Source organism: Nansenia antarctica, assembly GCF_963989245.1.
Source record: "Nansenia antarctica genome assembly, chromosome: 7".
NCBI lineage: Eukaryota > Metazoa > Chordata > Actinopteri > Argentiniformes > Microstomatidae > Nansenia > Nansenia antarctica.
The window spans coordinates 10,653,313-10,680,203 of NC_137677.1; the positions used below are offsets into that span (position 1 = coordinate 10,653,313).

The 26,891-nt window shown below is 41.3% G+C and overlaps 1 protein-coding gene across 1 annotated transcript; it reads left to right on the top strand.

Moving 5' to 3' along the window:
* Positions 1–18,765: 18,765 nt before the first annotated feature.
* LOC308163166 (barH-like 2 homeobox protein) lies at positions 18,766–23,449 on the top strand (the record flags this gene model as incomplete). The annotated part of the gene is given in 4 exon segments (XM_080537353.1): positions 18,766–19,315; positions 20,325–20,550; positions 23,142–23,397; positions 23,399–23,449. Coding segments are annotated over 4 exon segments (1,083 nt in total).
* Positions 23,450–26,891: the final 3,442 nt, after the last annotated feature.

Genomic DNA, 26,891 nt, shown 5'->3' on the forward strand with positions numbered 1-26,891 from the left:
CAACAGAGTTCAGATCAACATTCTGGTCCTGCTGGGTGTACAGGCTTGTTCTGTTCATGTTAGGATGGGGCCTGGGTGTACAGGCTTGTTCTGTTCATGTTAGGATGGGGCCTGGGTCTACAGCCCTTTGACAGGACACATAGTATGATGGAAATCAGAGATATATCAAATGATCTGACCCAACCCCAGGGGTTAAGTGTTATATGTGCTATACTGTATATACTACTCTTGACAGTGCTATATAGGCCTATTACACTCAGGGTTGCCAGATGGGGTGGGTTACCGCCGAATGGGCTACTTTTGATAACACTGGGCTGGGGAGGAAAAAGCATTTGGGTGTGTTTTAGACTGTGGTTAGGCTGGAAATTGACAATCCCATCTGGCAACCCTGATTACACTTGACCGGGCTATATACAGTACTATACACTGGTCTTCACAGTGTTATGCAATACTGTACTGGTCTATACCGCGGTCTTCTTGACGCTATTTTTCCTTTTTCACATTCATTAAATGGTTACCTGTTGTTTGTTTGGCATTGTCAATGCAAATGTGAAAACGCTTTTGAACGGTAGAGTCAGAGAGCCTACGTCATAGAACAGCGACGACGTCACAACAAGGCCGGTGCCATGGTGACCATGCAACTTGTGTGAACTAATGCTAATGCTAGTAATAATAACGTTTATTTGTATAGCACTTTTCCTGCAAACGTTGCAGCTAATACTAGTAATTATTAATAATACTAATAGGAATTCATGTATGTGTCTTAAATCACCAACACTTAGGCTAAGCAACATGCATGTTCTTGTTCATAATAACAGTAATTGGCTGTTAATCATAATAATCATAATAATTAATTATTATTAATCATAAACCGTTCAAATAAAATCTGATTATCGGATGTAGGACTAGATTAGATCAAACAGCATCCAAATGTTTATATTGTTGATTCACATAAGCAGCATGATAATTGTACTTTGAACGATACTAAAATCCATCAGTTCCGTTTAAAACCTATATATATCTTAATTAATATGGGCATACAATAAAATATATTCCACTATAGTAAATATACAAGTAATGCTGTTACTTACCTTCTTGTTATTCATTCCCGTTTTCAAAGTAAAATTGTCCGTCGTTGAACATGTTCGTCCGAGTCTGTAAGTCGCCGGTGTGTCGGTGACTTCTGCCTCGTTAATGAAGGTCTGCGAGACAAACAGCAGGTTTTATAGTGGTGTTGTATGACGTCATAGTGCCGCGCGGGGGGGGGGGGGGTGTTATTATGACATGCTTAATAACAACCTTTAATAACCTTTATTTGTATAGCACTTTTCCTATACATAATTCCTCCTTTATTTGTATAGCACACTTAATAAAGACAAAATAATAATAATAATAACTTTTATTTGTATAGCACTTTTCCTGCAAACATTGCAGCTCAAAGTGCTTTAAAATACTGAGTCTGACTAACTTCTCTCACCATTTCATCCTCTCTGAGTCCTCAGAGTCCTATTAGGTCTACAGTGCAGAGTACACACACACACACACACACACACACACACACACACACACAGGTTCTGCTAAACTAAAGTATCAGTTCCTCTGCTCGTGATGGACTGACATCAAACAACTTGACTTTTATAATTCCCATTCCCATATAAGGATTCGGTTAGTTCTTTAGGACTGGGTTGTCTGTAAACATGTTGTTCATATGTTTGGCTTCTGCTGGGCCATGCCTAATACACATGTGTGACTGAACCGTTAGACACAATCTATTGAATTCCATTCAATGGAAAAAGACAAAAGCTCAAACCCAGTAAAGTTGAAGGGATTTTAATCAAAATCAGATGTAAAAAAAGTACTTTTTCTTCCCCCGAACAAAAATAATTACTTGATACAAATGTAATTTGCCCTAAAATGTCTTTCAAGCCAACATTCACTGAAGAACAGCCATCAAGACCAGCAGCAGTGGAAATGTCCAGATCACGAGCCAGGAACTCCTTTTCTTGAGGGCCACGAGCCAGGAACTCCTTTTCTTGAGGGCCACAAGCCAGGGGCTCCTTTTGAGGGCCACAAGCCAGGGGCTCCTTTTGAGGGCCACAAGCCAGGGGCTCCTTTTGAGGGCCACAAGCCAGGGGCTCCTTTTGAGGGCGCTGTTATTTTGGGGGCTACCGTGGGCGATGATGTAACCAGATCACTCCTGCAAGGCTCTGATGGGATCACTTTCATGTTCTGGATCATTCCCTCATAATGCAGTGAGAAGTTACTCTGTATAGAAGGAGCAAAGTAGAAGAAATAGATTTAAAAGACACTGTTAGCCAGAACTGGCAAAGCATGTGGGAGAAGGGTGAGATGACTGACGTGTGTGTGTGTCCTTTCTTCTGAAAGCATAGTGTAAGGATATGTTACTATTGATCCTCTGGGGCCTTCATAGTTCATGTGAGGTGGAACACACTAGCAGATAAATCAGTTGTTATTTATTGTACTAACATTATCACATTAAATGGTCATGATGGAGAACAGTCTTGGAAGAGAAGAGTATAGGGACATGGCCTGTGATGTTTCAGAGACGCTTACATGCAGGTCTCGGATGAATTCGATTTGAGGGATATCCTTCATTGTGGCCTCATGACGTAAAATGGCCTCCTCGTCCCAAGATTGGGTCATAATCTCCTGGATCAATCTGCAGGGTTCAAAGACAGGATTCAACAGTCATGGTGGAAACAACCGACCTACAGTACATATATATATAGTTTCAGTCGAACAGTGGAAATCTGCCCTGAGTTTTTGAAACTGTGACCGTGTGACTTTCTCTTACTGTTTTTCCTGCTTCCCCAAAATTTCTGCCAGGTAGGGTATGTTTGGGTGGCTCCAGCAATCGTTGATGCCCATTTTTGGGTAGTACAAGACATCAGCACGGCACATCTCATCAGTGGTCCCGAATGCCATCTGAGAGGAAAACATTAGACACAGATGTTGTTGACTTCGTTGTCTGGTACTTGAGCTCTGCAAAGACAATAAAGTTGAATCTAATCTACTGTGGGTGGAAATGTCTTTCATTATTCAATGTAATGAGACATGAAGTTAAGTTATGGAGTAGCAACATAATACCAGCACAGGAGTTAAACATGTGTAACAGGTTTGTAAGTAAAAAGGTTCTACTGAGAAACCAAAAGGGTTCTTCCACAGGGACAGTCCAAGAACCATTTTGTAACCCTTTTTCCCCACTAACAGTGAGTACACCAACCTTTGTTGGTCCTGTGCGACCAACAGTATTATAGGTGCACTCCACCATAAGCTCATCACCCTGCAGTGGGAGAGAATTGTTTTCGCTTTAGAAGTAACTCCACAACCAAGAATTGACATCAACAGACCACAAACACTACACATTGGTCCCCTCATCATATAGAGTACATGAAAGTAATAACAATGATAACATTTTAAAAATGAGGGCAGGAAATGAGGGCAGTGGATTACAACAATATTCAAAGGAATACTTACTGGTTTAATTGTCTTAATGTTCCCAAGGTGGTTACCCTGCTGATACTTAAAGTCGTAGTCGTCATCAAAGCCCAGTACGTCAAGTTCCTCTCCGCCCCTGTTCATGGTAAAACAACCAAGAGCTCAAAGTGTTAGAAAGACAGCTACTCCAGTTAACCCAGTATAACTTCTAACCACTAGATGGTGCTCAACACTTAGAAGGACCGGGAGAAACTGCCGGTCACATAGCCATTGGCTTTACCTCACGTTTACGCACAACACGTTTCTAATTCAGAGCTACGCATGGCAGTAGTGCAATTCGCCGACATCTGAATATGACAAAAATATTTCACTCCTAGTAAAGCCAGTCCTTATTCCTGGCAAATGTGTAATAATGGGGCGGCTGTGGCTCAGGAGGTAGAGTCGGCATCTAATGATCGCAAGGTCAGCGGTTCGATCCCCTCATGTCGAGGTGTCGTTGGGCAAGACACTGAACCCCAAATTTCTCCCAATGAGCAGGCCGGCACCTTGCATGGTAGCTTGCCGCTATTGGTGTGTGAATGTGTGTGTGAATGGGTGAATGAGAGGCCATTGTAAAGCGCTTTGGAATAAGGCATATAAGTGCAGTCAATTTACCATTAGCCAGGGACCGAGGTTAGTCATGACTAATTCTGGGATCAGCCCTCCAATGGGAGCCTTCCCCCTCACCTGAAATGGCCGACTCGCAACTTCCTCCCGGCCAAGTGAGTGTGTAGGAACACAGCAAACACCTGGAGATCAGGCATAGGGTCAGCCAGGAACTGGTGAGGGAGGAGAGTCAGTGACAGGAAGAGGAATGAGGGCATATCTTAAACTGGATCCATGTCAAACTTCCCTTTCTGTTAAGACACCATGCTGGATCCCATCTCTGTTTCTCCAATGACTTTTGTAGCCAATAGTCTCACCTCTTTTCATGGCATCTATGCGTACCTCTGAAAAGTGTGAGGTGTTACACATGGCGTAGCTGTGGAAGGCTGAGGCGTTGGGTGGGATGGCGTAGCCCCATGTGGGAAGCACCCCAATGCCTAAAGTTAAGGAAGCCATGTCATGCTGCCTGAGCTGGGCAGTGTAGTACATCCTCATCCCCGAGTTGTCCCTCCGGCCTGTAGGGGGTGACAGTAGCCAGGTTGATGGACACAGCCAGAGCTAAATACTGCATGCAATTTTAACTTCTAACTACCACAGAGGTCCAAGCTTTAACTGGCACTTCCTTGAAGCATCAGCAACTTCTTGGTCTGCAATATAGCTCATCTGTTCATGCTTCATGATTTGACTGAAATGTTACCCGCTTCCTGTTTGACATTGTTGTAGTGTATTTCCAGCCTGTAGAAGGTGGTGTCATGATCTCCTCCGATGGAAATACCGGCATTTTCCGGAAGCTCAAAATCCTAGGGATGGAGAAGATGCAGAAACTAATGTATCACTTTTCCCTGGTCAAAAACCTTACTCATCCAGTTCTATAAATATGAATGTAGCATGTGCGCACATGCGTTTGTACCCAGCATCCCAAGAAGGGGGCAGTCTCACCCCTCCTCCAATTGCCCACAGTGTCACCACTGTCCAACACTACTCGATTCTTTCAGGCTCATAGCACGTGTACTCGTCAGTCTTGGTCACATATGATGGGCAGCCATAGATCAGCATGTGGTGGATCAGGTCAAGGTTATCAATGATTGGCTCATACTGAACAAGTAAAATGGGAGGTAGAGAGGAGAGTGTGAATAAGCACGTAACTTTGTAACCAATGTTAAACACAACACCCTTGTTCAGGGAGTGAAAAATGTGTAATTACCAGCCTTCATGAATTGGCACAAAACCATTAAATTAGATATATTTACCCGATAACCGTGACGTCTCCCATTCAGTTTCGGTACTGCAATGATCTTGCATTGGTAGTGTGTGCGAATGGCAGGGACAATAAACTGCAAGGAAAGAGATAGCCAAGTGGGTTACCACAATCATGCAGTAGCATTCCATTCCACAATGACATGTAGGTTTAATATACTACTTGTACTTGCATCATACTGTAATTGGGGAACAGGAATGTTTGACCAACTGACTGATCACATCAACAGGTAATTCAAAGCTTATCCTCAAGGTGGCATTGTGGTTAAAGTGTTATGAGCCTGCAACATTATGCATCAACACATGGTTTGAGAGGTACCATGTTGACCTCTTGGTGCTGGGGAACCACAAGACACAAATATTCCAGAATTCCTCAGATCTCATTCCTAGTGCATCAAGTCAAACTTACATCGTGAACAGTGTAGTCTATGAAGTTGCTGTCTGGGAGGATGGCTCTGGGCATGTACTTGAGCAGGTTCACCTCCTTGATTCCTCTGCGGTCCTGGTGGTACTCGATTTTATCAGTCATTCCATAGGCGTAGATCAGCTTGATGGGACCATCCTAAAGACGAGGGAAGGGAGAGCGGACTTGATGGGCAACAATGAAACTTCAACTAAAGCCTGGTACACATATAGCCTAAGGATTTTCTCAATCTTAACTGATTTTTTATCTGAGGGAGACCCCACACGTAAAGATAAAAAAAATCATGGATTGAACAGTTTTGATCGTATTGTGTTTGGTGTGCTCTGATATACGACCACATGCATAAAGATCTGTCCACCGACAGTCTGGAGTCTCATCCCCAAACCAGAAATCTCACGTGATCAGGGTAGTAGTACCCTGTTGTCAGTGTAGCTGTCAGTTTTGACCACACACAAGAGGACTTTTGATCGTAAATATTGAACACGTTTAATATTTACGATAGCCCCGACCATTTTCCTAGCAGATTGTCGGGAGAAATGGACACTTAACACACCTCACACCACAGGATAATCTTGTAGGATAATCTTTAGAGCCATCCGATAATCGGGCGTTTGCCGTCCTTGGTCGGAAGGGGGGAAATCGGGCCAAAATCAGCCAGATTATCTTTATATGGCAGACAACAGAACCTTACAACCATGGGCAATAACACCAAGGATCCTAGTCATATGTATTTAACCCAGGTCTGGTAAAGTGTTGGCTTACAGCGATGTGGAAGTCGTCTGTGTCACATGATTGGATGGTCCTCTTGAAGGTCATGGTGGTGTGACCGTCAACCTCAGTCAGGGACAGTAGAGTGTAGCTCTGTTTAAGGTCTACCAAGGGAAGGCTGAACGCTGTGGCATGGCGATCCTACAGGGCAGACAAAGAAATAATGATGTGGCCTAATGGCTGTCATTACAATGCAACACTTAAATTACATCGCTCTCCTCATCAACAAAGCGAATGTTTGTTTCTTGAATATTATCTATAGAGCCTTTCCCCCTAGGAGTGAAGATCTTGAGGAATATTTCACATCTGACTTGAACGACTAGAAAATTTGGAATTTTAAAAATCAATACTTACTATTAGGAGTCAATTATGTTTACTTATGCTACAACATTTCCACTAGGATTAGTGCTTCTAATACCATAACTAAAACTACAATACACTACCCTAATTTCTCCTCCAGTAAAAATTCCCCCAAACAAAAATGTGATTTAAAATGTTGACTTTTACCGTGAAGTAGAAGCCGTCGGGTCCGACTCCTCCGATGACGATATCCGACCCCGGCATGCCCCCGTTTGGACTGAACCCGAAGCCCACCCAGGCTGTGGTCCTGACGGCCAGCTCAAACGTGATGGTACCCTGGACCTCACTGAAGCCCCACCTCAGGGTGACGTCCCCATCCCGGTCCAGGTGCTCCGTGAAGGGCAGGACGTACTCCTCACCTGCCCCTGTACACGGAGACCAGGCCAGGAGGAGAGCGAGGAGGACACAGCGCATGCTGCCACCATGAGCTCTATTCTGACACATCGTGTGTTCTCACGGAAATGCAGAGAGAGAACGAGAGTCACATGACCACATCATTTTATATGCAGGTGTAGCGGTAATTACTATTTCCCACACCCGTGTGTGGGCGGTGCATAGTGAATAGGCTAAAGCTTTTTATTTTATTTTTATCTGCTAGTGTATTTTCCACCTCACATGAACTGTATATAATATAATAATATATAATAATAATATATAATAGCATCAACAATATACAAACACATGCAGACATCAGCAGATAAGGACAGACAGTGTACTGTAGGCCTACACTATAAACATTTGAGAAATTGAGAAAAACACATGTTTGAGTAATTAAACATCTGTGTTAGAAACGAAGTATATTTATATCAATGTATGCCAAAATAATATATAGGATCTAGAATGGTTCACATGAAATATCATCGTTTAGGCATTGAGGGTTAGGGTTTGCTGCAGCAAGCACAATAACAACCAACTTGAAGCTCCAATACTGGGACCATTCGTGACTGACATTCAGTCAAATACTGGGCGAACGTGTGTGTAGGACACGAATAAACGTGGATTTCATGCATTTCAAGTGGCATCTTTGTAATCATGACGATCAAGGCTTCCCTTTAAACTCCAGACTGGTCTGATGAGACTAGCTGTAAAGATGTGTGTTAGTGACAATGAGAAGATGAAGTGTCATCCGCTGCCCTGAAACATTCTTGATTGTTTGTGACACAGCTTTTTATAATGTAGAGGCGATAGTGGCTATTGAAACAGTAATGGTTTAAAGAATAAACTGGCTTTTCCAGTTTAGTTGTTAATAGGGCTGTCCCTAACGACTATTTTTCTAACGATTAATCTAGCGATTATTTTTTCGATTAGTCAATTACTCTAACGACTAATTTAACGATTAGTCTAACGATTCTTTTTTCCCCTGTTCGATTAATGTATCACTTAATTTCCCCCCAAATAATGGCTGTATTGTCTCTCTCTGTTTAACAGTGTCTTTATAAAGCACTCTGGGTAATAGCTGCTGCTCTTATAAAACAAAGCAGCGTGTGACATGCACATTACTCAGACGGCCGCCCCTTTAAATGATCAGCTGATGTATGGGGGCTGTCTGTGGGCCTGCAATTAAACACAGACAAGTTTAATTCGGCGACCTGCTACTACTACTACTGTAACTGCCTCTGTCAAACAGCCCCAGACACAGGCCCAATCACTGCTATGTTTAGCCAAATTGAATGCCAACATGGCCATCAGGGTTTTTCCTGGCTCAAAATGAGGCGGAGGTGGTACCAGTGGTGTTTGACATCGGGGGGGCCCATGAAGCAGGGCTGTCTGGGGGTCCTTAAACATCAAACACTTAATTTCTTGCATTCTGGTGAATTGATATGTGTAACTGTCATAGTAAAGATGTTCTTATTTTCTTACTGTAAAAAGATTCTTTATATAAATGTATATGTTATTGTTGTACAATTATTGTTTATGTTGTTTATCTAAACTTGTACGTGTTGACATATGTGTTTATTTTGTTTATCTAAACGGGTACGTGTTGACATCACCTCGCTGTTCACGTACCGTGGTCTCGCGATGAGACGGGATGTATATATATAACTCGTGTAGGCGTCTTCCGGCACTCATGAAGAGAAGTTTGATGTGTAAGACGGTGTTTAACTATTCTAGCTGCACCAGAGGTTCTGAGTAGAAGGCGCACACGGTATGTTGTTGTTTTGTTTGTCACTGTTTTACTGTGCATTTTGATTTAAAGTAATTTCTCACATGTATGTGAGGTCGGAACGCCGTGCTGACTGGTTTCAATGTGTAATTGGTGTTTGTTTCACTTCACAGTTTTTCACGGTGTTTGTGTGTACGGTGAGCTAAATTGATGCTAACGTAGCATGCGAGCTACGAGCTAGATAACGCAGGTGCGATCACCACAATGACAATAGGCTACCGTAGCTAGCCAGCTACATAGCTAACGTTACTAACACCAGAAGAGAAGACATACAAACTGTGGTGAGCTACATTGCTTGTGTAACATTAGCTAATAGAACTAAAATGCACACAGGTTGAAGAGGCATGGCTAGGTTTCAAAACCAAATTCCTAAATATTATTGACAGTATAGCCCCCATGGGAACCACCAGGGTTAAAGCCCGATCGGAACCATGGATGAATTCGGACATTCTAAATGCTATGAAAGTCAGAGACCTAAAATGCTCTGAAGTTCAAAAATGCAAATCAAAATTAGTGAAACACTTAAACGAAGATCACAAAACCCACTTTGAGAAAATTAAAAAACAATGCAACAAACTATGCAATCAGGTAATTACCATGACCAAATCTGCTAAGAAAGAATACCTCGATAACAAAATCGAAGAAAACTTAAACAAACCACGTGACCTTTGGAAGCTACTTAATAGCCAACTAGGTTGCAGTCAAAAACTCAAAACCAGGTCTACAAACATCAGCATAAAATCTGGAGATTCTCTCCTTACAGACAAGCTGGATGTGGCTAAGTGCTTAAACACTTTCTTTACAACCATAGCCACTAAATTAGTTAACAATCTACCACCCCACTCAGGGCGTTATGGTGTAGAGCACATCCGTGCGTTCTACAATAAACTGGGTGTACGCAAAGATGATTTTAAACTCTCCATGGTGTCAAACGATGAGGTGTTTAAAAAGCTGGGCGCTCTACACTCAGAAAAGGCCACGGGCCATGACAATATTCCAGCCAGATTTCTAAAAGACTCAGCTGCCTCCATTACCCCAATCATCACCCACATAATAAACCTCTCCATCAAACAGGGACACGTCCCCCTTGACTTTAAAATAGCAAGGGTAACCCCACTGTATAAAAAAGGAAGCAAATTAGACCCAGGCAACTACCGACCTGTTTCTATTCTTAATTCCATCTCGAAACTTATGGAAAAAATAGTTTATGAACAGGTTGATAGGTACCTTACCGAAAAAAATCTGATGTATGAATTTCAATCAGGATTCAGAACATCCCATTCCACTGACACATGCCTTCTCTATTTGAACGACCACATCAACCATGAGGTGGACTCGGGCAAGTACTGCGGCATGGTCATGCTGGACCTCCAGAAGGCCTTCGACACAGTAGATCACCACATACTGTTAGATAAACTGAAAGCAATTGGGTTCGATAGAACATCGGTGGGCTGGATGCAATCCTACTTAGAGGGGAGGGAACAGGTGGTTAGTGTGAACGGAACACTGTCCCCCCCCCTCCCAGTGACCTGCGGCGTTCCACAAGGAAGCATATTGGGACCTTTACTGTTCCTAATATATGTGAATGACATGTCATCAGCATGTGATTGCAATTTGTTCCTGTTCGCGGATGACTCGGCTCTGCTGGTCTCTGACAGGGACATATTGCAGGTGGAAAAAGCGCTAAGCACTGAACTGAGTAGAATCTGCATCTGGCTAGCTGACAATAAACTATCAATACACCTAGGTAAAACTGAAACCATCCTATACGGATACCCATCTAAACTCAGAAAGGCTGAAAATTTTAAAATAAAAGTGGGTAACATTAATATCACAAGAAAAGAGGATATTACATACCTGGGCTCCATCTTAGAGGCAAATCTTTCCGGAGATAAAATGGCAGCAAAAGTAATCAAAAAAGTGAACCATAGAACTAGATTCTTGTACAGGATATCCTCACTTGTCAGTAAAAACACACTGAGGACCCTATCAGGAGCTCTCATTCAATGTCACTTCGACTATGCCATTACATCATGGTACTATAGAACCACAAAGGCCCATAAAACAAGACTCCAGACAGCCCAAAATAAACTGGTTAGGCTTCTGCTAGGCCTCAACCCTAGGACACATCTAACCGCTGCTCATTTTTTGAGCCTTGATTGGCTACGAGTAGTTGACAGAGTGCAGCAGCTTGCACTGGGCCTGGTCTTCAAGATACGCTACACCACAAAGACACCCAAGTACCTGTCAACATACTTCCAAAAAGTGAACAACGTCCACACATACAACACCAGAGGAAGCTCCACGAACCACGTTCAACCGCGTTGCACCACAAACAAGGGGTTAAACTCGTTTGCAAACTATGCAGTAAAAATGTGGAACGCCTTTCCTATAATCTTAAAGGAGTGCAAAACACTGCCCACCTTCAAAACCACTCTCAAAAAACATTTACAGGAGGCTGCAATCCGTAACTGGACCCTCTAAATCAAAAATCAGATTAAAAGACCCGAACTACCCACTGTACATACTTTGTGTTTTGTCCCCCGCCCCCACCTGTGGTGTATGTCCCCACCTGTCCTACCCGCTGTACATACCTGATGTTTTGTTGTATTGTATATCTAGCATAGGTGAAAGTGGGCCGGAACGGTCCGGTGCGGCGTTCCGGCAAGACTTTCTGTGCCGGAACGCCGTTGGGGGAAGAGATGCAGCTGCCTGTCAATCAAAATCCGATTGCTGCAGAGTGCAGAAGCAATCACGATTCACGATCCATAATTTCCAACAAGGAAACACATGGCTGACGTTATGTTTCGTTGCGTCTATTTTAATACCTTTGAAAAGGACATGTTAACCCGCTTTACAGTAGACCCGACGCGACGCGACGTGGTTGGGTGGGCAGCACTGGGCACTGAGACAGTCCGACCGGGATTACAGTCGCGCCGTATGGAAGCATATAGTGGACCTAATTCAAATGTTAATGCAATTTGAGATTGCATTTGTATGTTCCACTTTTGCATGCATTCTTTCAGACAATATTCAAATTCAAATGCAATTCTAATGATTTGCATTTTCATTTTCATGTACCTGATGTGCACATTCGCTGTCAATATTAAAATGAGAATGCAAAGCCATTTGACATTTAATTTTCAAAGTCATGCTCTGCTTTGTAACTGACAAAACTGACAAGTTCATTCTAATGTAAAAATTACTATGCAATCCCAAAATAGCATATTCATTTGCCACTTTTGCCTGCGTTATTTGAGTCAATATTCAAATTGTAATGCAATAATGTGATACGCAATTGCATTTACATGTTCTAGTAAACACATCCGCTTTGTAGCTGACAAAATTCAAATTTTCATTCTAATGTGAAAATGACTATGCAATCCCAAAATAGCATATTCATTTGCCATTTTTGCCTGCGTTATTTGAGTCAATATTCAAATTGTAATGCAATAATGTGATTAGCAATTGCATTTATATGTTCTAGGAAACACATCCGCTCATTAGAATTGCATTTGAATTTGAATATTGTCTGAAAGAATGCATGCAAAAGTGGAACATGCAAATGCAATCTCAAATTGCATTAACATTTGAACTTAGTCCACTATATGCTGCCATAAGCAAGCCGTGTTGCCAGATTGGGCTACTTTTGGTCACACTGGACGGGTGGATTCGGCAGCTTGTAGACTGGTTGGGCTGGAAATTGTCAATTCCATCTGGCAACCCTGGTAGCAAAATATGTGCATACGTATCTGGTAGCCTACTGGTACTTTCAAATCGCATCGTATTATTATTATTATTATTATTAATAATAATAATTACAATTTACAATACAAATACAACAATTGGAGGTCCCTCAAAGAAAATGTGGGCGCACTGCGCGTGCACAACATCAACCTCCAAGGCTTGATTTTGACCCAGGAAAAACCCTGGTATGTACTGTATAACATGATAGCCATCTATGCACTGTATATAAGATGATGACCAAGGGTCTTTCTGCTGCTGACCAAGGGGTTGAGTTCACTTGATGAGGCCCAATTTTGTTTTAGACTCTGTAGGCTACTGTATTTGTTTATTAAGACTTAAGATATATTATCTGAATTTCTCTTGTTTTATCAAATGTTCCAATTATTTTCATTTCTTGTGCTGGTTTAAAATTGCAGGAAACTAGCACAAATAATTGTGTGGGAGAGAGGGGCCGCCGCTACCAAAACGTGCACAGTTTTGGGTCGCTCCACCACCAAAAACTCTCACTCCAAACTTTTGGTGAAACATGGCAGCCCTAAAGTGTTTCTAATTTCGACACCAACACCACGATGTGTGTGTTCAGGGATGCATGAAGCTGGGGGCAGGAGGAGAACAATATGAAACGATGAAGGTTGGGGTAGTAGCCTATAGTTCCTGTAAGAAACTCAAACCACTTTCACCCCTGATATCTAGTATTGTTCTTCCCATGATGGATGTATTTTTATACTAGTTGTTAACTTTGTACTAGTTGTTGTTTTTTCCCTGTCTGTCTTACATGTAACGATGAATTGAAAATCAAGGACCCCAATTGAAATAAGCCAGTGGCTTTCTTGGGTTTTTATCCTTTTAGTTGACCTTGTATGTAATATGTACTTTCATGTACCTACTTCTGCAAATCTTCTAATAAAGTTTTCAATCAATCAATCAAAGCCTCCTCCATGTTTCCACTGGTCGCAGCCATGTTGTTTATTTGCGACGCACCGACGCACATTACGTAAGTCGACGTATTGACGTAGTCGATTACGTCGACGCGTCGTCCCAGCCCTAGTTGTTAAATACTTTCTAGCTACTTTCTGAACATGGATAGTGTCATAGTTTTACAACTGTACATTACTAACTTCTGCAGAAATAAAATAAAAATGCTGAAACATGTTGGGATGAATGTCTACTTGAAATAGTTACGCATTCTAGTGAAGCTGTAAATAATGCACAATGAGACTAGAGATTTTATGAATACTTAATCACACATTACAAATAACTGCTCTGATCTTCTTCACACATCCCTGCAGCTGTCCCTCTGCTGTTTCCATACAGTGTGTTATTTTGTGTGGTTACTCCTCACTTGCTCTTACTGTGAGAAACTGACAGTCAACATGCATGAATGGTGAAAGCTAAGGGACCTGCAAACCGATGTTGTACATTTCTGAATTGGTTAATTTTGGTTACGGTTAAGGTTATTGTAAGCGTTTAATCATTATATAATCATCATTTAATTATTTAGGCATTTAACACTAGGGCAGCCGTGAGGTGTCATTTGATCTCAGTGAGTACAAAAAAATGTCTACCTTTGCACTCGATCAAATTTCAGGACCCTCCTTTCATGACTTTTCCTAGACATGTGTGTTCTACCACCCAGCATCTTTACATTTTCAAAATCGAGTTAGTATAAAGCGATTTTGCAGTATTTCTGTGTGTGTCTGTGTATTTGCCTTGGTATTCGGCTGCCATCTTTTTCTCCAAGGCTGCAAATCTCTTTTATATCAGCAGAGGTAGCAAGGGGACACACACTGTGCTCAATCTTCAGGCTTTAGTGCTGAATTACAGTGAATAAGACTGATAACATAATGTGTTTATATATAGGCTATAAAATTATAAACTGTACAGTATGTCATTTCAAATCCTATATTTGATTATGCTTGTAATCATCAACGATATAACGAACGGATATTTATAATATTGTATATTGTTTTTTTTGTATATAATGTTGTTTTCTTTCTGAGTGGGGCAGTCCCACTCATAACTTTTATGTTATTGGACAGATATAGTGAAGACAGACAGGAAAGTAAGGAGAAGAAGGGAGAGAGTATATTGATAATTGATAATAAGATATTGATAATGTATTTCGCTGTCGATCAAAATCGTGTGAAATGTCGTGCTTGTGCATTGAATGACACTATGTACAGCGCTGTCAATTTTGTCAAATAATGCAATAGGCTATACAGTATATATGAATGTTCAGTTATGATATGAAGTAGCCAACAATTCTCATGTCGACCTGTGTCGGCAATGATAATAATAGGCTACACAACAGTCAAGACGGTTGTACACAGATATACGCAGATTCATATTTGCACCATTGTATAGTAGCCAATTGCAGAGTGTATAAATTATTTTGTTTGTTTACTGCACATTATAAATTAAATGAAAATAGCTGTTGTGAAAAGTGAAAATATAGTGTGTTCATGTTGCAGTCTCTTGTTGCATGGATCTCTTCCAACAGATCCATGGTATATCTACTTTAAGTAAAATAATGAAGTGCATTCAGTTAGCTCTTTAGCTGTCATGTGTGCAGCAGACTAGCTCATCTAATCACCTCTGAGCATGCTAGTTCTTTGACACTATTATTCAGACCATGAAACTATAATCAGACACTTTCTAGTCACAATAATAACGACTAATTTGAACCAACTTTCTCTGTCAGAACACAGTAATTATATTTGCTAACGTTTCAACTTGCTTACTTTCTTCTGCAGAGCTTTCACCCTGCAAAAACTCTCTCTCGTCGCACGCGCACACTCGCGCAAAAACAAAACAAAACCAAACCATTCTCCAGCGCGGCACGAAGCGAAGTGTGGAGGCAGGTCTGGCCCGCCCACCCCAAGGCAATTGTAGGGGAAATACTGAGAGCATTCTGAACGACTGGTTATGCGATAACAAACATGTCAGAAAGTTCGAAGTAATTGCTTCCTAACACAGACAGGGTGAATTTTATGAATAAAAGTGTGAAGGTTTTGTCACAAAACGCCGTTACGATGAAAACCTTTATGATGAAAACCTTTATTGTCCCCAATGGGGAAATTTTGTTGTCAAACAGCTTAGTAGGGCAGACAGAAAACATTCAATAAATAAATAAATAAAACAGTGCAGGCTCAATAAGTAAACAGTGCAAGATAAAGTGCTCAAGTGCATGTATAGTCCAAGTAGCAGTCTTAACGGTCTCTCAGCTCCAGGTCTCCCCCACCCTGCAGGGCCTGGTTGTAGAGTCGGAGTGCAGCTGGAATAAAGGACTGTCCAAATCTTTTTGTACTTTGACGGGGGAGAACAAATCTGTGGCTGAACTTGCTCCTCATCCCCGCCAGCTCGCAGTACATCGGGTGGGAGGGATTGGCCAGCATGTCCGCCAGTTTTTTCCCCATCCTCTGTTCTGCCACCACCTCTAGGCTGTCCAGCCCGGTCCCCACCACAGCCCGGTCCCCACCTCGCGCATTTTTAAGTGGGTATACGCAAATCCTTGTCCTTTCCTAGTGGGTATACGGCGTAGTCCTGCGTATCACGTAGACTACACCACTGGTTGAAACTGTCTGATGCAGTGTGCTGAGGAGACATACATTTTTCTTTGGTTTTGCCTGGTAGACTGTGAGTGTGGCTTCTCCAGCCCTCAGCACCTTGCTGGGAAATCTTTCAGTCTGGGCCCGTGTACATGGGGGCAACTCTCGTCTGACTCTATTCATTATGCCAACAATGGTGGTGTTGTTCTCCAACAGAGTGTTTGCCAGTGGCAACGAGGTGAAGTAACTGTCTGTCGTGACATTTCTTCCGTTGCCTAGGAAAGGCTCCATCAGACGCATCACAATATTGTCCGATAACCGCTGACCGGCCGGCCTGCTCTCATCTTTCCCGAGATATGGATGTGCATTCAAGATGTATTTGCTGTCGACGTCCGCTGCAACCCAGAACTTTATGCCAAATTTCTCAGGTTTATTGGCCATGTACTGTGTGAAACGACATCGTGCATTGGTCGGTCACAGTTGTTCAGCTACAGTAATGTTCTCACCAGGCGTGTAAGATGCAATACTGTTTTTCACAAATTTGTCAAAAATCTCTGATATCATGGCAAATGTATCCTCCAGAAGGCAGACAGCCCTTGTGTTCTTGTCGTCAAAGCGTAGATAGCGCATGATATCTTGGAATTTCTGGCGAGACATTGTGTCCTTGAACACAGGATGTCCAAGTTCATCAGAACAAAACTCATCCATTTCCATACTTTTCGAAACCAGAAGCCCTTTGTAATAAAGGAGACCCACGAATGCTTTTAGTTTGTCCGTTGTCACGTTGAACATCTCAGCATTATTTCGGTCAGCTTCTGCCTGGGTGTACTTTAGAATCTGTTGCCACATTTCTGTATCAACCAAACACAGTAGACTGGGTGGGCCCTGCGCTCCTTCTATTGGCCTCTCGCGGTCTACCTCTCCGAGAGCTGCATGCAGGAGGTTGCTCAGTCCATACTGTGCCATCCTGTGCTCTCTCTTCCAACAGATCCATGGTCTCTTCACATGGGTTAGGGTTGGCGCATTCAATTTCAGGGTCTGATTCTGAACCTGAGTCAGATTCAATAACAGCGAATTCCTCCAGGTCCTCGAGGTCCTCACACAGTTCGCCCTCTGATTCCTCCGGGATAATATCGTTTATCACGGCCAATATTGCATCTGCCCTCCGACTCATTGTAAATAGTAATGCACAGATACCGCGCAACTGCTCAGTGAGCCCAGCATACCTGTGGACTCATTTATAGCTCTCGAATGCACTCACCCCGCTCACGCCGTCTAAGTGCTATCGCTTATCACTTATCACTATCAGACCCCTGAAATGCCCCTCATGATCATCATAGGACGTGATATCCCTCAATGACCCTCCTGGGACTCAAATTAAAATATGCAAAGATATCGGCTTACTATCAAGCTTATCGGTCGCAAATGGGTTACAATGATCCTGGACAAATCGTCTGCTAAATGACTGTAGGCTAACCCCTTATGCGACATTTGCACTTGATCAAATAAGCTATAGACTACAAAATGAATCACATAGCCTACACATGCATTGATTTATAGGCGATGCAGCAAAATATATATATATATATATATGTATTTTATTTACAACTATAAGATTCAATGCGTTAATCTCAGTCGGGGAGTTCATTTGTATTTCTGTCATGCTTTTCATTTCGTTTTGTTTTGTGTTTAGAACAACAAAATATGGTGTCTGGAAAGTCAAATATGCTTGACTATGCGTGAAATATGTTTGCTTTGTTTTGATATAAGGCGTTCATCATCTAAGCAGAAGCGCAAATAGCCTAGTGATATAATAACATGATTATCATGTTTATGTCTGATTTTCATGATTTTAATAGGCTAATATTCATTGTACAGTATATCAAAACAAAGCAAACATATTTCACCCATATGTGACATAAAAGATAAAAGAGAAAATATGAGTTCCCCTCGCCGTGGACCGTGACGTCAGCCTAGGAAGTCATTGTGGAGCCACACCAGAACGATTACAGGCAAAAGGGGAGCGATGATGTCTCGGAGCTGCCCTCCGAATCTCTCCACATCTCAACTTTGAGAGAAAGTTCAATGCCCATAACAAAAGGACGTGGACTACACAGACCCACTGCTTTCGAGATTTCACATTGAATGTAACAACAGCTTGGAGGACCGTATTTGACCGTTTTATAAAGCGTGGATTTGTTAATCAGTTGTTAATTTCATCCTATTTCAACTTTAAATCCGTTTTACTTTTTAGGCGTTTATGTGCCTACGCTTGTGTCCTCGTAGCCTACAGTAGGCTATCATCCGCGTTTAGTTTTCAATTATTATTATAAGGGGGAAACAACCGTCTCGTTGTTGTGATGAAGACTTAAATCAACATCTCTTTTCTGACTATGGAAGGATCCAGTGGATCAAATTTTGGAATTGACAGTATTTTATCCAACGCCACCAATTCGGTCAACTCTGTGCTAATGAACGGAGACTTTCGTCTCGGCGACAGCAGGACAGCGGATTTCAGGAGTCAGGCCACCCCGTCACCATGCTCGGAGATAGACACTGTGGGGACGGCCCCCACGTCACCCATCTCGGTCACCATGGAGCACGGCGACCCGCATCTGGTCCCGGACAGCCTTCAGCACCACCACCACCACAACCAGCCGCCGAGGTTGCAGCTCTCGCCTCAGCCGCAGCAGCTCGGGGGGGCCGGCTGTGCCCCCAGGTCTGCCACCTCTTCATTTTTAATCAAAGACATTTTAGGCGACAGCAAACCCCTGGCAGCGTGCGCACCTTACAGCACCACCAGCGTCCCATCACCCCATCATCACACCCCAAAACCAGATAGTGCCACGGCCCAGGACGGGTTCAGGCCCAAGTTAGAACAAGACGAAAACAGGAGCAAGTTGGACAAAAGGGATGACATTCAGAGTGAAATGAAATGCAACGGTGAGTGCATATTTAAATTCATATTATATGAAAACATTATGATTTGACTTACTTGGAGCAAATGGAGGCTATTAGTATAGCCTTTACGGATTCTGTATTCAGTTGACTACATTATACATAATATACATATATTACATACATATTACTACATAATTATATGTTTCGGATGTCACAGTAATAGTCTATATAAGTTGAGAGCAGGCTTAGGATAGGCTATTTGAAATACTGAAAGATAAACCACGAAATATGTATTGACATGGTAACAATTATGCCTATATTATTATAATAACAACAACAATACACTAATAAGATAAGAAATATACCCACACTATTTATCACTGCTAAATGTCTTTGACGTAGGCCTTTTGCGTTACCTATTTATGTTGACTTTCAATAATAATATTAGAAGGGTTTTCGTTTCAGTTCTCTTTTATTAGCATAACAGCACCGAAAACAGATGTAGGCCCGGCGATGTTCCCCGTGCGCGGGCCTCCCTAGTGGGTCAATTAGAGAGATTATGGTTCTTCCTAGAGGGGGGATCGATCATGGAGCGCCGCAAAAAACTGCTACAAATAGAGATGGATTGACATGGATCGATTTCCCAGTTTTTCCTGCTAAAAAACCTATGTTGACAAATACAATCCGGATTTCTTATCTGCCGATGTTTCTGACACATCACACTTGGCTTGTTCCCCATGTAAAATGTATAATAATAATAAGTATTATTATGTATTTTATTTAGTTATTTTAAAATGCGTGCCCATGTGGATGAACCAATTGATTTAATTATTGTTTCATTTTCATATAATTGGCAGAACTTGTACAAAGAAAAGTGTACATTTTAAACAACGTGTACAAGTAGATTGACATCAATTAGCCTCCACGTATATACTATGCTCCATGGGTTTCTTGAATTTAAACAACATGTGTAGTAATGGTAATGCCACAAATTAAAATAACTAGGCCTATATTCATTCATTGATATTATCTATATCTCTTTTCCATGTAGGTTCAAAAGAAGAGAATGATCGGGAGATTTCCAGTAGCAGAGATAGTCCACAGTCACGGTCGAAAAAGCCTCGCAAAGCCCGGACGGCCTTTTCGGACCATCAGCTCAATCAACTGGAGCGAAGCTTCGAGCGCCAGAAATACCTCAGCGTGCAGGACCGCATGGACCTGGCCGCAGCCCTCAACCTGACAGACACGCAGGTGAAAACCTGGTACCAAAACAGACGGTATGATTCTCATTATTATTATTATTATTATTATTATTATTATTATTATTATTATTATTATGTCCTAGCCATTATTATGACTATTCGTGACGTTAGAATTATAAGGTTCTATCTCCATTTTTGTCAAAATTGAGTTGTTTACATAATCTGATCCATTAGGTGTTTATTAATGCCTGTGTGGTGTTATTTTTAAAATATTGACATTTTTGAGTTAGTAATTCATAAAATACGAAGGTTCCATCTCACAGAACATAATGGAATGTCAAAACTTTGACGCTCAATATCTCTGAACTGCCCTAAACGGAGATAGAACCTTATCATTCTTAGCTCACGATATTATTAATGGGGTTTTAGTTGTTATACTTCATTCGCATCATAATAGGCTGTTGTTTTGATAAGGCCTGTATATAGGCCTTAGAGAGACAATGTTAAGCGCATGGGCGTCAGCAGCTTTTTGAATGTGGGGGGGACACTTATTTTTCGGGGGGTCTGGGGGTTCCCCCCCCCGAATTTTTTTAAATAGTAGATTCAATTTCCTGCATTCTGGTGCGTTTTACACCCAAAATAATCTCCCTCTTTCTTTGTTTTTCCTTGGAGCTAGCATGGTCTGCAATTACTGACTACTATTATGTTTTGGTTTAACTCACAGAGGCCTGACACTGACACGTGGCACTTTTTAGGTACTTTATTAAATATGAAGATTCAAAAAGAATCAAAGAGTGAATTAGAAAAGAATGAGGTAACTTTGAGTCAACAAATTGAATAAAAAGTTATGAGGAAACATAAAATATGTACCTAGGCTACTCAGAGCCTATTACAATCAAACTTAGCCCTCTTCAGTGCATTGCAGAACATACAACTATAACAAAACAAAAAAATCAAAGAGTGAATTAGAGCTGTCTCCGCTGCCCCTGCCTGCTGCCCCTGCCTCTGACTCACTCTCACTCTCAACCACCTATATCAGGAGAAATGGGGATGCATTGAGCACTTGTTCATATTGTTTTTCTCTAATAGAACATTTGACATAGAAATACAATCATCAATACAAAAAATACAATCACAAGCATTTTAGAAATAGAAAAATAAATGGAACAGGTGTTTTCTTCTTATTTTTTAACCCTAGCTCAAGCAATCAGATGCAAAATTGATTCTTTGGGTGGGTGCAATGGCCAAATTAAATAGTGCAAATGCTCAGGGCAATGAACACGGGCAGGAGATGCAATAATGACAGGACAGGTAAGCACTGTGAGGTGTTTGTCGCCATTCTGTGCTTTTGATGACATTTCGCCTGTGTCTGTTCTGCATTTAAACATGTCTAACCGCACTAGTAATGCCTAACAAAACTGCTAGTGCCATATAGCTGATCTAGCTCGTATTTGGTTGCTAGTAGGCTATGCTAATTCTATTGCTAATACAGAGAATGTCTCATAAGGTGCTAACATTCTTATCAGAAAAGCTGGCTGTGTTTGACCTTGGGAGAACGCAATGTTGCTGTTTGGCCACTCACGGGAAAACTTGGATGACTTTGACTTACTTTTCTCTTCTTAGATTTTTTTTTCCTTATATCCATCTTGGTGGATGATCTAAATATCGTCTTGCCTCAGTCTGAATGTTTTGAATCTGCGTGCGTGGCTGCCGTGTTAAAAACAGAAGTAAAACGCGGAGTGGACTTCTGGATATCGGCAATCCCCTACTCATAAAGTGGAACGGATTTGATTGTGAAGCAATGAAAATAACGCTGACCAGTCATGCAACATATTTTTGATGGCAAATGTGGGGGGGTCCAAACGACCTTGTTTCAAAGGTGGGGGGGACACGTCCCCCCCCAAATATATGGTGGTGACGCCCATGGTTAAGCGTATAGTTGCAGTTTGAGTTTGGCTTTACATTGCGATGTTTTTGCCTTTTCATGCCATCCTAAACAAACAGATATAATATAAAGCAATCTAAGTAATAGATCATAGAATATGTATTTATGTATGATAGGCCTAGGCTGTTGCAATACACATTACTCTCAGGCTATTAAAGCGTGTCTGCGAAGTGCATATGATGTTGACAATTTGCCTCTCCGGCATCATTGTTAAGATTTCCCCAATATGTCAGGCGAGATTAGTGTTACACCCACCCTGTTATAGGAAGACATAACCCAATACATTATGAAATAGGTTGTGACTGCAATCGTTTTAGAATATATAATATATATATAGTATGGGCTATTCAAATTATTTTCTTAAATGATCGTATTAGCCTAAACCATATTTAGGATATGTTTACAGTAGGCCTACTTGCTGCGTGCTTGCTGGGGCCTCTCAAAAAAGAACCAAGTGAAAGAATAGGCCTATAGCTTTAGATGAATATAAGGATTTTATTAACTAAGTACATTGTATTTAAAGTGTCTCAAATACTTCTTTTTTTTTATCGGGGATGTACTGTAGTTCACCCGTATTTGCCTAATTAAAGCTATAACCACCGATTTTTCATGCTGCAAATAATTAGGTCTGGCCAATTAAGGGGGGCGTTTGGGGAATTCATCATCGCTGAGCCTGAACTGGTTAAATAATTGATTAGTTTGTATTTTGATCTGATTTCAGGACGAAGTGGAAGAGACAGACCGCGGTGGGATTAGAGCTACTGGCTGAAGCCGGGAATTATTCCGCTTTACAGAGGATGTTCCCGTCGCCGTATTTCTACCACCCCAGCCTGTTGGGCACCATGGACATTAACAGCACCACGGCGGCCGCTGCAGCCGCAGCCATGTACAGCTCTATGTACCGGACTCCCCAGGCCCCCCATTCTAGCCTCCAGAGACCCCTGGTCCCGAGAGTACTCATCCATGGCCTTGGGCCGGGGGGGGCAACCGGCATTAAACCCCCTGTCCGGCACACCGCACCAGCGGTAAAAAACGATGACGATTATCAGTAAGCATGCAGTTTACACATGTGATGTGAGTAACTGCGCTGAACAATGAAAAATACTTTTCAAAAGACAATATATAAAGACAATTTTACAGAAGAATTACGTAAAGGAGGTAATATTTAATATGAGCCATGTTCTGACGCAGGCTAACCCACGAACTGCATCAAAGTCATGACTGATGAGAATGGACTGTTCATATGTCTGATTGTTTGTTTGTTTTTTGTACAAATACACTTATACTAGAAAATAGTCTTAATCTTTGTAATCATGACGATCAAGGCTTCCCTTTAAACTCCAGACTGGTCTGATGAGACTAGCTGTAAAGATGTGTGTTAGTGACAATGAGAAGATGAAGTGTCATCCGCTGCCCTGAAACATTCTTGATTGTTTGTGACACAGCTTTTTATAATGTAGAGGCGATAGTGGCTATTGAAACAGTAATGGTTTAAAGCAGGGGTCTTCAACCTTTTTCAGCCCAAGGACCCCTTGGACGCGAGACAAACAGAACAGGGACCCCCATATGTATATATTTTTTTTTATGTGTCACATTTTAAGGCCTATAATAACTTTTATATTTACTTAATTCACCTTTTATTCCACCTTATTATTTATATGCTGGGTTATTAGCCTATATGTGTTTATGATTGATAAAAATATATAATTTCCCGTTATTGATTAACGTTAATTTCACAACAAAGACCGAACTGCACCATTTTAGCCAACACCTAGCTTGCTAGACAGGTGTTGTTGTTTTTTTAGCTAACGTTATGTTAGACTCTGCATCATGGGAATCATTTATTTTGTAAATAGTTTTTGTCAAAAGTAGTGTATTATTGCCTATTACCGGTAATGCTTGTACTTTACTCAATATCATTTTTGTTATATTTTTTAATTCTCACAAATTATTTTGGTGAACAATTGTCAATTTGGTGAATAATTGTCAATTATTATGACAAAAATTGGCGGACCCCCTGCAGTACCTCTGCGGACCCCCTAGGGGTCGCGGACCCCTGGTTGAAGACCACTGGTTTAAAGAATAAACTGGCTTTTCCAGTTTAGTTGTTAATAGGGCTGTCCCTAACGACTATCTTTCTAACGATTAATCTAGCGATTATTTTTTCGATTAGTCAATTACTCTAACGACTAATTTAACGATTAGTCTAACGATTCTTTTTTTCCCTGTTCGAATAATGTATCACTTAATTTCCCCCCAAATAATGGCTGTATTGTCTCTCTCTGTTTAACAGTGTCTTTATAAAGCACTCTGGGTAATAGCTGCTGCTCTTATAAAACAAAGCAGCGTGTGACATGCACATTACTCAGACGGCCGCCCCTTTAAATGATCAGCTGATGTATGGGGGCTGTCTGTGGGCCTGCAATTAAACACAGACACCTTTAATTCGGCGACCTGCTACTACTACTACTGTAACTGCCTCTGTCAAACAGCCCCAGACACAGGCCCAATCACTGCTATGTTTAGCCAACTTGAATGCCAACATGGCCATCAGGGTTTTTCCTGGCTCAAAATGAGGCGGAGGTGGTACCAGTGGTGTTTGACATCGGGGGGGCCCATGAAGCAGGGCTGTCTGGGGGTCCTTAAACATCAAACACTTAATTTCTTGCATTCTGGTGAATTGATATGCACCAATTTGTGCCCTTTCTGCATCAATTTATGGTGGAAATTTCATTATTTATGTAAAGGAAAACACAATATTCAGGCACCAGATGACCATTCAAAATATAATATAATATAATGCAATATAAGGCTCTCAGGCATTCTGTACTTTCAAATATGTATTCTCCTTGAGCAGTCAATATCAACGATCAATTATTTCACTAGCAAAAACGAAAGCTAACTTATTTGCAAAACAGCGCCCCCGCCACCACGTCGGCGCAGTGCCGCTATTGCAGTTAGAAATGCTGCTATGTTATGATTAGCTAAATTGATGCTAACGTAGCATGCGAGCTACGAGCTAGATAACGCAGGTGCGATCACCACAATGACAATAGGCTACCGTAGCTAGCCAGCTACATAGCTAACGTTACTAACACCAGAAGACAAGACATACAAACTGTGGTGAGCTACATTGCTTGTGTAACATTAGCTAATAGCCTCCTCCATGTTTCCACTGGTCGCAGCCATGTTGTTTATTTGCGACGCACCGACGCACATTACGTAAGTCGACGTATTGACGTAGTAGATTACGTCGACGCGTCGTCCCAGCCCTAGTTGTTAAATACTTTCTAGCTACTTTCTGAACATGGATAGTGTCATAGTTTTACAACTGTACATTACTAACTTCTGCAGAAATAAAATCAAAATGCTGAAACATGTTGGGATGAATGTCTACTTGAAATAGTTACGCATTCTAGTGAAGCTGTAAATAATATGCACAATGAGACTAGAGATTTTATGAATACTTAATCACACATTACAAATAACTGCTCTGATCTTCTTCACACATCTCTGCAGCTGTCCCTCTGCTGTTTCCATACAGTGTGTTATTTTGTGTGGTTACTCCTCACTTGCTCTTACTGTGAGAAACTGACAGTCAACATGCATGAACGGTGAAAGCTAAGGGACCTGCAAACCGATGTTGTACATTTCTGAATTGGTTAATTTTGGTTACGGTTAAGGTTATTGTAAGCGTTTAATCATTATATAATCATCATTTAATTATTTAGGCATTTAACACTAGGGCAGCCGTGAGGTGTCATTTGATCTCAGTGAGTACAAAAAAATGTCTACCTTTGCACTCGATCAAATTTCAGGACCCTCCTTTCATGACTTTTCCTAGACATGTGTGTTCTACCACCCAGCATCTTTACATTTTCAAAATCGAGTTAGTATAAAGCGATTTTGCAGTATTTCTGTGTGTGTCTGTGTATTTGCCTTGGTATTCGGCTGCCATCTTTTTCTCCAAGGCTGCAAATCTCTTTTATATCAGCAGAGGTAGCAAGGGGACACACACTGTGCTCAATCTTCAGGCTTTAGTGCTGAATTACAGTGAATAAGACTGATAACTTAATGTGTTTATATATAGGCTATACAATTATAAACTGTACAGTATGTCATTTCAAATCCTATATTTGATTATGCTTGTAATCATCAACGATATAACGAACGGATATTTATAATATTGTATATTGTTTTGTAGATAATGTTGTTTTCTTTCTGAGTGGGGCAGTCCCACTTCATAATGTTATTGGACAGATATAGTGAAGACAGACAGGAAAGTAAGGAGAAGAAGGGAGAGAGTATATTGATAATTGATAATAAGATATTGATAATGTATTTCGCTGTCGATCAAAATCGTGTGAAATGTCGTGCTTGTGCATTACATTTACATTTTTGGCATTTAGCAGACGCCTTATTCCAAAGCGACTTACAATCAATGAATGAAGCATTGAATGACACTATGTAC